At 43.3% G+C, this 12,146-nt stretch overlaps 1 protein-coding gene across 1 annotated transcript in view; it reads left to right on the top strand.

Annotated features, from left to right (window-relative positions):
* Nucleotides 1–7,266: 7,266 nt before the first annotated feature.
* Nucleotides 7,267–12,146, top strand: part of LOC116980893 (leucine-rich repeat-containing protein 63-like) — a 30,200-nt gene continuing 25,320 nt past the window's right edge. Inside the window, exons 1-2 of the mRNA XM_033033509.1 lie at nt 7,267–7,273; nt 8,007–8,142. Coding sequence (XP_032889400.1) covers nt 7,267–7,273; nt 8,007–8,142 — 143 coding nt within the window. The remainder of the gene's footprint in view (nt 7,274–8,006; nt 8,143–12,146) is intronic.

Genomic DNA, 12,146 nt, shown 5'->3' with positions numbered 1-12,146 from the left:
CGCCACTGCCTTCCGTTCTGCCAGGGACCCGTTTATTCCAAATCTTTGGTTTCCTGTCTGCCAACCATTCTCTATCCATGTCAATACCTCCCCCAATGCCATGTGCTCTAATTTTGCCCACTAATCTCCTGTGTGGGACCTTATCAAAGGCTTTCTGAAAGTCCAGCTACACTACATTCACTGGCTCTCCTTCATCCATTTTACTTGTCACATTCTCAAAAAATTCCAAAAAGAGTAGTCAAGCAGGGATTTCCCCTTCATAAATCCATGCTGACTTGGACCAATTATTTACTGCTATCCAAATGCACCATTAGTACTTCTTTAATAATTGACTCCAGCATCTTCCCCCCCACGATGTCAGGCTAACTGGTCCATAATCCCCCGTTATCTCTCTCACTACTTTCTAGAAAAGTGGGATAACATTAGCTACCCTCCAATCCACATGAGGTACATGGCATCAAAAGATACATAACTTCATGGGTGTAATATGGAGACTTTTTCAGCGGACTGTCTGCGACCTTCAAGCTCGGGGGCACTCGCCTGAGCTGGATCAAGCGTCAGTGCGACACACACACACGCACACACGCGCACAACGCACACACACACACACAGTGGATAAAAAAAACTTGCTGTTTCATGTTGGAATAAATGTTCTTTTCAGATTGAATGATTTAATCAGTGGAGTACTGCGGGGATCAGTTCTTGGCTTGCAATTATTCACTGTTATTTATCAATAACCTGGAGGAAGGAACAGAATGTCATGTTTCTAAATTTGCCAATGATATGAAAATGTGGAAGATGGGTGTGGTTCTGCTATAGGATATAAAAAGTTTGTCAATGTGAAAGACCAGCTAACTGAGTTTCAAGTAGGGAAGAATAAGGTCATGCACTTTGGTAAGAGAAATTGAAAGGCAGATTGCTTAAATGGAGAGATTCTGAAAGTGAAATTTCCAGTGCATGGATCAATGAAAAAGAATAGCAGACAGCTTCAACAAGCAATTAAGAAGGCAAACAGCAATTTGTGCTTCATTTTGGAGTTTAAACGTAAGGGTGTTTTGTTGCATTTGTGAAGGGTCTTGGTGGGATCTTCACCTGGAATACTGCGTACGGTTTTGGTCCCCTTATCTAAACAAAGAAATGTAGTAAAATTGTAGGCAGTACCAAGGCAATTCACCAGGCTAATTCCTGGGATGAGATGGTTATTCTACCACGAGGGGCTAAATAGTGTGGGCTTGTATTCCTTAGCCTTTAGAAGAATAAGGTGTAAACCTATTCAAACATAGAGGTTTGCAAGGGTGCTTGTCAGGATAGATGTTAGAATGTTTTCACTGGTGAGAAAGTCTTGAACAGAAGGACATATCAACAGGATAAGGGGCCAGTCATTTAAAAATTAAGTACATAGAAATTTCTTCTGTTAGAGAGTGGTGAATCTTTGGGATTCTCTGCCCTGCCAAGTTTAGTTTAGAGATACAGCGCAGGAACAGGCCCTTCTGCCCACCGGGACCACGCCAACCAGCGATCCTTGCATATTAACACTATCCTACACACACCACGGACATTTTTACATTTACCAAGCCAATTAACCTACAAACCAGTACGTCTTTGGAGTGTGGGAGGAAACCAAAGATCTTGGAGAAAACCCACGTTGCTCACAAGGAGAATGTACAATCTCCGCACAGACAGCACCCGTAGCCGGGTTCGAACCTGGGTCTCTGACCCTGAAAGGCAGCAACCCTATCACTTTGCCACCATGCCGTCCTGAGGTGATTCTTATCAGTTTTGGACACATTGTATTGTTGCATGTTTATGTTACCTATATATATTGATAAACCTGCATTTCATCACATCTTTCTAAATTTAGCTATTCTGAATATTGATGATGGTGCCCAGTCTCTTGAAATTCCCGACTCTGAATCTCCAATCAAGGAGGAAGAACAAGAGGGACGAATAAGCCCATATGAATATGTTGTTGTAAAATCAATGGCAGTAGGTGGAGAGTCTTTAAACCTGAGGGTAAGTATCTTACAAATTTATTCTCATAAAGTTTGGCAGTTATCAGCAAAATATACAGTTCACTCTTGCTCTGTTCCAAATTGAGGTACCACCAATTTACCAGTCTTGCTCCCGATGTTACATTTTATTGCATGAAATTCATGGAATTGGAAAGGATAGGAAGAGGAATTGAAGAGAACGTTCAAGCTAAATTTAGAAAAACTGGTGGAGAAAAATGAAGAACAATCAACTACGTTATTCTGACTATAAGATTCAGATTCAGATTCAGATTCAGATTCAACTTTAATTGTCATTGTCAGTGTACAGTACAGAGACAACGAAATGCAGTTAGCATCTCCCTGGAAGAGCGACATAGAATATGAGCAATAAATACATCTATTTACATGCATACAGTCATAGTGTTTTCCTGGTTGGAGGAGTGTCCAGGGGGTGGGGGGTGATTGGCAATCACCGAGGTATATTGTTGAGTAGTATGACAGCCGCAGGGAAGAAGCTGTTCCTGGACCTGCTGGTCCGGCAACGGAGAGACCTGTAGCGCCTCCCGGATGGTAGGAGGGTAAACAGTCTATGGGTGGGGTGAGAGCAGTCCTTGGTGATGCTGAGCGCCCTTCGCAGACAACGCTTGCTTTGGACAGACTCAATGGAGGGGAGTGAGGAACCGGTGATGCGTTGGGCAATTTTCACCACCCTCTGCAGTGCTTTCCGGTCAGAGACAGAGCAGTTGCCACACCATACTGTGATACAGTTGGTAAGGATGCTCTCGATGGTGCAGCGGTAGAGGTTCACCAGAATCTGGGGAGACAGATGGACCTTCTTCAGTCTCCTCAGGAAGAAGAGACGCTGGTGAGCCTTCTTGACCAGAGTTGAGGTATTGTGGGTCCAAGAGAGGTCCCAATAGAGCATGCAAAAATAATGTACAAGGGAAAAAACTATAAGAAATACTGGAGTAGCAGTAATAGGATATTCAGCACCTTTGGACCGCTCCATTTAATAAGTCATGGCTAGTGTACATCAGTGCTACATCCCTGCACAAACCAAACTTCGCTGACCACTGAGTTCCTCCCAGCAGTTTGTTTTTATTACACTTAATATGCTCAATGTAAGATTATTGCAGTAAAAGATCTTTTAAATGAAGATGCTGGAAATCTGAAATTAAAATAGAAAAATGCTGGAAATGTATTCAATGCTTCAATCAGCATGTGTGGAAAGAAACATTTAATATTTCAGGTCAATATTTCATCAGATCTAAAGGTGATAAAGAGAACAACAAATTTGTTTTAAATAGGAAAGAAGACAGGGCAGGATATTTGATTTTCAGGTGGGTTAATAGAGATTTAAAATTCAAAACAAAATCCTTTTGGAAACAATGTGAAATTTCAGGGCAAAACAAAAAATCAGCTTTCACCATAGTAAGGCACTGCAGAAAGTATCCCTGTTTTATGTAATTATTTTTTTACAGAAACTGGTTTCATTTCCAGGACTTTCTTTGGGAAACTACTACCTTCTGCAGGGGAATCTTGCAATTAGGAATATATTTATTATACTTCTCTGTGGGCGCTCAAGGGAATCATTGGTAATATTTCATACTCCACCTTGGGGTTCTGCAAGATGTATCGATGGCCAATTGTATGATGCCTAAGTTCTACTCTATCCTTTCAGCCTGTCAATGAATTGGATGGTTAGTGTTTTATCTTTTAGGTTTTTCTATGAGTTAATTTAACAGAAGTATATAAAATGTGACAATTTTTACTTCCATCGTTAAATATGCATGTGGAACAAAATGTAGAATTTTCAAGTTTTTATTTGTCATTCTACTTACTGTACTTGGTATCAATTGATTTGACATTTTGCTAAAACATTGCCTTCTTATATCGTTCCATTTACAGTTTTTAGCTTTAGATTCAGCCCCGCGATCTACACTAATAACCTGTGCAAGTCCTTCCTATCAATTTCCTTTAAATACAAATTAAGGGGTTTCTTTGTGTGAGCTAAATAGTGTTTGAGTGTATGGATGTTGTATAAGGTCTTTGGGGTGAAATTGAGTTAGTTTAGGTTTGAGATACAGCACGGAAACAGACCCTTCGGACCACTGAGTCTGAAGCCGACCAGAGATCCCCGCACACTAACGCCATTCTAACGCACACTAGAAACAATTTACAATTGTACCAAGCCAAATAACCTACAAATCTCTACGTCTTTGGAGTGTGGAAGGAAATTGGAGATCCCATGGAAAATCGACGCAGGTCACAGGGAGAACATACAGACAAGCAGCCGCAGTCAGGGCCCCTGGCGCTGTAAGGCACTAATTCCACCGCTGCGCAACCGTGCTGCCTTGTACTCAGGAACTTATATTTTAATTATTAGGTTCCTATGCATTTTAAAGTATCCAGTCATCCCTATGACTTAATACAGTGAATTGTGACATTACTTGAAGAACGGTTTGGGGTGAGTAAAGGGAGAGGTGGAAAGAAATTACCAACACCAATCAAGTCCAGGAGGCAGCAGGAGATCAAGAGGCTAATCAGAGAGAGGAGACAGTTGAAAAAGCAATGGAAAAAAAGCAACTGACGCAGAGAGAGAAGGTCTCATGCTACTCCAAGAGGACATCAAGAGCCGATTGGCAACCTTGCGAAAAGCAGAGAACTTGAGGAAACTTCGCAAGAAGAAAGAACACACAAGAACACAGTTCTACAAAGACCCTTTCAAATTCATCAAAGACCTCTTCGCAAAGGAAAAAAGTGGAACTTTGAAAACATCAAAACGGGAATTGGAGGAACACCTGGACAAGGCCCACCAAGACACGAAAAGGCATGAGCAGTTAGTCATCCCACATGACATCCCGCCTATTCAACCACCTGAATTCAACCTGGACACCAGCCCTCCGAGATGGAAAGAGGTAGAGAACACTGTCCGGCGAGCAAGAGCAGCATCAGCTCCGGGGCCAAACGGAGTACCATACAAGCTCTACAAGAACGCACCGGATGTGTTACGCTTTCTATGGAAGCTCATGAGGGTGGTGTGGAAGAAGCAAACAATACCTAAGGCGTGGCGAAGGGCCGGCAGCGTGCTAATACCTAAAGAAAAGGATGCTTCAGACATCAGCCAATTCCGGCCAATATGTCTACTCAACGTCGAGGAAAAAATCTTTTCAGCATTGTATCACAAAGGCTGTTCACCTATTTGGTACATTGATACATCTGTACAGAAAGCAGGAATTCCAGGATTTTCGGGCTGCTTGGAGCATACAAGCATGATCTGGCACCAGATCCAAGCAGCTAAGAAGGACAAGAAAGACCTACATGTGATTTCCTCGATCTGGCCAATGCATTTGGTTCAGTTCCCCATGAACTCCTTTGCGAATCTTTTGTCTTTTTCCATGTACCAGAGCTCATCACCACACTAATCAAGAGCTATTTCCAAGACCTGCAGCTTTGCTTCACAACAGCTGACTTCAGTACAACTGCTTGGCTAAAGGACTTTGCATTCGCTAAATAAAGTACAACATGGCAGCGCTTGGAAGTAGGCATCATGGCAGGCTGCACAGTCTCACCCTTGGCCTTTACAATAGCCATGGAAGTCATCATCAGGGCCTCAAAATGGGTGGTGGGCGGTGAACGAACCAGGGCTGGGCTCCATCTGCCACCCATCAGGGCATACATGGACGACATGACAACACTAACCACTACTGCAGCATGCACCAAGCGGCTACTTGGAAAGCTGCAGGAGAACATCAAGTGGGCTCGAATGAAAATCAAACCAAGTAAATCTCGAAGCATCTCCATAGTCAAGGGGGTGCTTAGAGACACAAGGTTCTGCATCGGTGACGACCCAATACCAACAGTGTCTGAGCAGCCAGTTAAAAGCCTGGGCAGATGGTACAACGCAAGTCTCAAGGACAAAGAGCAGGTGCAACAACTAAGGCAAGAAATTGTCAACGGCCTGGAGAACATCAATCAGACCCTACTGCCTGGGAAACTGAAGCTCTGGTGCCTACAGTTTGGACTCCTTCCTCAGACAATGTGGCCACTGACCGTTTATGAAGCCCCAATAACAACTGTGGAGAAGATGGAGCGAACCATAACTTCATACACGAAGAAATGGCCTGGTGTCCCACGATGTCTAACTAACATCGGCCTATATGGCAAAGGGGTTCTGGAACTATCTCTCACTAGTCTAACAGAGGAATACAAATGTTCTAAAGTAAGACTCCAGATGACACTGAGGGACTCTAGAGACAAGACCATCAGTGCTGTTGCGCCGCCCCTAGTAACTGGCCGGAAGTGGACACCATCTGATGCAGTACAGCAAGCTTCATCAGCCCTGAGGCACAAAGACATCGTGGGGCAAGTCCAGCAGGGAAGAGGAGGCTTTGGCCGTACGACAAGTAAACCACTTGGCGAAAGGCCACAACATCAGAGCAGAGGACATTGGTGGTCGAGGAGGTGCGGCGACAGGAGGAGGCTGCAAGAAGTGCAAAGGCGGTTTCTCTTGCCAAACAGGGGCAATGGATGCAGTGGGAAGGTGTGGAGCGGAGGAAGATCAGCTGGAAAGAACTATGGGAAATGGAAGCAAGCAAGATCAGCTTCATCATCAGAGCGACTTATGACGTGCTTCCATCACCAAAGAACCTCCATCAGTGGTACGGCGAGGATCCAACCTGTGCCCTCTGCCCAACTCCAGCGACCCTCAAACACATCATGGTAGGCTGCAAGACCAGCCTCACGCAAGGGAGATACACGTGGCAGCATAATCAGGTACTAAAAAGCCTGGCATCAGCCCTTGAGAACAGGCAGTGTGCGACCAACTCCTTGCCTCCGTGAAATGCTCCCCACCTATTGGCACAAGGGACTTCTTAACATCTTGTCCTATGTACTTGATTCCTTCATACTTTACAATACGCAATAATAATACTTGCTTTCCAATATCTCTAACCAAGCTTCATGAAGAATGACAACAATATCCTTTTCAAAGTGTGGTAACTGTGTAATTTCACACAATGTAATTTTTATTCTTGTTAAAGTAAATTGACAGCTAAAAAAAATGAAGATAATATTGAGTTGCCAAAAAGTTTTTCCCATCTTGTTTTTCATCATGTGTTATATTTTAGGGATATTTTATTCATCAGCTTCCTGACGTGACCAGACTGGTTTCCACATTAAAGGATCTGAACCTGTCATTCAATAGCTTTCGGGACATTCCTACTGAGGTGAGAGCAATATATTGTCATCTATTCACTGTAGGGTTTTTTCAGACATGGTCTGTACCTTAGCAATTTTGCAGTAAAACTCCTCCTGGCTATTTGCCATACATAGATTAATAATTAAAATATAGTCATTAGGGATGCTGTACACATGAATTAAGTAAAACAGTTAGTATCTTATTACAACTTAAACATCGTACTAAACAATTGATTAATAATTTACAAATTCAGTAAGGGATTACCTAATATATATTAACATATGGTGCATTGCTATGTAACTTGGTATATCAAATCTACCCTTCTCCTGTCCTTTCTTCCGTAGGCCCTAAGCTTCTCTGTCATCCCCAAGTTGCCTCCCTCCCCCCCCCCCCAGTCCCACCCCTCCCCCCCCGGGCTCCTTTCCACCCATCTCTCCCTCTGAATTTACATTTCACTAATTTCTCTCCTTATCTGACTGTCAAGTTTCCTTTTCACTTCTAGACTTTATTACTTACTCCACCCATCTGCCAATCAAATTCCTCTTACCTGTATCTAGCTATCACTTGCTAGGTTTTGCCCCACCCACGCCTTTCTTTTCTAGCTTTCTCCCCCACTACTCCTTAAGACTGCAGAAGGATCCCGAACCAAAACGTCATCTGTCCATTCCCTCCACAGATGCTTTCTGACTCGTTCTCCAGCATTTTGTGTTTTTCTCAACATTTATTGGTTTCTCTTTCTATATTTGATCACTATTATTGATCTTTAAAGCATATTAAGATTTACATATTTCTATGTTGTCTGTTTTTTCTTTAAGATTTATCATTATCCTGCCTTGAATTGCTGAATTTACGAGACAATCCAATTACGGAGATTTCTCCTGATATTGAGAAACTGACCAACCTGAGAATTTTTGACATTTCTTTCTGCATTGTTTCAGTTCTGCCTATTGGGTAAGGTGGTCCAAATATCTTATAGAATCTAATAAACATTTTACCATGCACTAATCATAATGTGGTCATTTTAAAACTGCTTTTGAGTGTGTGCTTGAAAATTTTAACTGTTCAGGTGGCATTAGATTTTCAACATTCATTTTCCCAAGCAGCAAGCCAATGACATTTTTTGCTGTAAAATTAGGATTAGATTTATGACCTTGAGATTTAAAGGTTAATATTCTGGAAGCATACACTGGAACATTTTCGGGCTTCCAGTATTTTCTGTCCTTATTGCAGCCTTTAGCTCTTTATCAATCAATAGTTTTGTAATTATGTAAAATATTGTTATGTGCAGGAAATTATGCTTGTCAGCTTTGTGGGGGAATGCATGAACATTCTTATTTTCAGTTTAGTTTATTGTCACTTGTACCGAGGTACAGTGAAACCCTTTTTATTGCGTGCTAACCATACATTTTCTGAAGCATATGTGCATACTCAAAATAACGTCTCAAATATGTAGATTTATAGGTGACTGGGAGGGGGAGTGGGTTCCTGCTGCCTCTCACTTTGCAAACATCTGAACAAAAATCCACACCACTACAAAATCTGCACCACTACAATGACAATAAAGTAGTAAAGTAATTTTCCAATTACTTACCAGACTTATTTTTCCTCCAATATTGCCAAAGCATTCCTGTTTCTATTTTCTACAAAATTATGGAAAAACACCTTTCTGTGTTATTATGTTTTATTTGTAAACCTTGCCGATACTGTCATTTGCCTAGTATTGCACCAGCAGGATCTTGCTAATTGCCATCTTACTGACTAGGTACAATGTACAGATTCATCAACTCTATACAAAATAGGTTTGAATTTCATTTTCAATTACACAAATATGGAAAAAATCCCAACCAGCTAATCCTAACATTAGTAGATGGTTGTAAATCGATACAATGATGGAATGCATCATGATCTATAACTAACCTTACTATTCAGAGGGATTTGTTAACTAAATTGCAGCTGAGGATTTGCCATTTATGTTATTCCAGTTATAAAATTGGATTTCACAAGTTAACTTCACAAGTCTTTGAAAGTTGACAAATAATGCCGATAGAATCAAAGTGCATGAGGGCCAATAATATGACTACCCTGTATGTCATAGGATGTGCAGAAAATGGGTCTTCAGTGTGGAAAGAGAGGATTTTGTTCTTGTTCCACTAACCTTGCTGCCTGACAAATAGATGTAGATCCAGAGTAGCAAGGTGCTCAAATTGATTACAGAACAACTGAAACTGGCATATATAACATGACTCTTAGAGCAAGTCATGGCTTTGTGCTGTACAGATATGTGCTGCATCTGATGAAAAATTATACAGATGTGAACTGAACACAATAGAGAAGCTTAAACTTCCTAATACAATGGCAACAAGAGGAATGGCCATGGGAGGAGGACCACATGTGGCTGAGATGCCTGAGTTTGTTACACGTTTGTTGTGTATCCTGTCCACTCAATAATTAGTAAATTCATACCTCACCTGCAGCGGGTTAGTTGTTTCGACTTTTTTTTAGTATGTCGAAAAGTATGTTTTAGTGTTTCTCTCTGTGTCTTGTGTGGGGGATGGTGGGGGGGGGGGGGAATAGGGGGAAAACATTTTTCAGGCACCTACCTCGACGGAGATGCAACTTTCTTCCTTGTTGCTTCTTTGCCCCCCTTCCTCGTGGCCCTACAGCTGGTTTGGTGCGACCTTTCCTGGAGTCGGGCCCAGAGCTTCAGCACTGGCGCAGCAGGAACTTTAACATCGCAGGCCAGAGCTTCAGCGGCGGCGCAGTGGGGACTTTTAACATCGCGGGGGTCGCCGGAGAAGCGTTCTGACCGCTGGCCTGCGGCCTACAACATCTTGAAGCCTTGGTCTGTGGAGCTTTTGGCGGCAGGCGTGGAGCGGACCTTTCATTGTGGAGCGGGCAATCCGTCGTTGGGGGTCGCCGGAGGAAAGCTCCGACCACCGGCCTGCGGCCTACAACATCTACAGCGCCGTGGTCGCCGTGTAAGGAGGTTGCTGATTGGGAGCTCCGGGTCGCGGGGTGTGCTCGACCTATCCTGACGCCGGAGTTCCAAACATCCCAACCAGAGGGCTTGAACATCGGGCCATCCGTAGCAGCGACTACGGAGGGTCTGGGCCCCGACCAGGGGTGAACAAGGGAGGAGGAGGAAGACTGTCTAAACCAAAGATCCTATAGCTGAACAAGATAGCCCACTCGACGAAAAAGCCGTAGTAGGGTCATGGGTAATCTTCAGCACCATTTCCGTAACCGGCTTCGTCTCCACACCAAAGATCCTATAGCGGAGCAAAGATACTAATGCAGAGACGGAAGCCAGTTATGGAAACAACCTCGTAAAAATCTTCTCAACAGCATTTTCTTTCTGCCTCTGCCTCTGCCTCACAATAAAAAGCAAAAAGATGCCTATGTTCCTTCCACAGCGTGTGGGGAGTCTGGCCCGAATCAGCACGGCTGGGACACCAGGGTAAAGTTGCGGGGAGGTTTGCAATGTATTTTTATATAATGTTGTCCCTTGTCTGGGCCTTGAGTCCGAAATAAAGTTTATCATCTATCTATCTATCTATCTATCTTATATATTAAAACTCTCGCCCCATCCGTCCGACATCCGTCCGGCTGCCTTTCTGCCTTTCGATTCGTTCCCGCCGTGCGATGTCACAATGCCCGATGCTCGCAGACGTCCAATCGCGATGCCCGACGCTCGCAGACGTCCAATCGGAATGGATCTATTTACATGTACGGCTTCCGGCCGCATTTCTTCCTTTGATTCCCTGCAACTCCGAAACCAGACGCAGAATTCGCCGACAGTCTTTTCCATTTCGGTAGAGATTTCACTTTTCTTTCTAAGTATCCGCTCCTCATTACATTTCGTCGTGTTAAGTACACGTTTTTAATCAAATCCTTCCCCCCCCCCCCCCCAATATTTCAAAACTAAACTGGCTTCTCACCCATAGAATCAGCACCAGCCCCAGCCCCTGCTGAACGTTCCATCGTGTGATGTCACAATGCCCAATGTTCACATATGTCCAATCGGAATGGATTCATTTACATATGCCTATGCAGGAGCCCCAGCCAATGGTGAACGTTCCATCGTGTGATGTCACAATGCCCAATGCTCAAAGACATCGTTGCCATAGAGAGGGAGTACAGAGAAGGTTCACCAGACTGATTCCTGGGATGTCAGAACTTTCATATGAAGAAAAACTGGATAGACTCGCCTTGTACTCGCTAGATTTTAGAAGATTAAGGTGGTATCTTACAGAAACGTATAAAATTCTTAAGGGGTTGGACGGGCTAGATGCAAAAAAGATTGTTCCGGATGTTGGGGAAGACCAGAACAAGGGGTCAAAGTTTAAGGATAAGGGGGAAGGCAGAATCGCCGACATCTTTTCCATTTCGGTAGAGATTTAACTTTTTTTTCAAAGTATCCGCTCCTCATTACATTTCGTTGTGTTTAAGTGCACGTTTTTAATCAAATCCTTCTCCCCCCCCCCCCCCCCCCCCCAATATTTCAAAAATAAACTGGCTTCTCACCCATAGAAACATCACCAGCCCCAGCCCATGGTGAACGTTCCATCGTGTGATGTCACAATGCCCAATGTTCAAATACATTGTTGCCATAGAGGGAGTACAGAGAAGGTTCACCAGACTGATTCTTGGGATGTCAGGACTTTCATATGACGAAAGACTGGATAGACTCGGCTTGTACATGCTAGAATTTAGAAGATTGAGGGGGTATCTTATAGAAACGTACAAAATTCTTAAGTGGTTGGACAGGCTAGATGCAGGAAGATTGTTCCAGATGTTGGGGAAGTCCAGAACAAGGGGTCACAGTTTAAGGATAAGGGGTAAATCTTTTAGGACCGAGATGAGAAAAACATTTTTCACACAGAGAGTGGTGAATCTCTGGAATTCACTGGCACAGAAGGTAGTTGAGGCCTGTTCATTGGCTGTATTTAAGAGGG

This window comes from Amblyraja radiata, chromosome 14 (genome assembly GCF_010909765.2).
Source record: "Amblyraja radiata isolate CabotCenter1 chromosome 14, sAmbRad1.1.pri, whole genome shotgun sequence".
Taxonomy (NCBI): Eukaryota; Metazoa; Chordata; class Chondrichthyes; order Rajiformes; family Rajidae; genus Amblyraja; species Amblyraja radiata.
The sequence above is the reverse complement of the archived record's forward strand: the minus strand, read 5'-3'. Positions and strand labels throughout refer to the sequence as shown.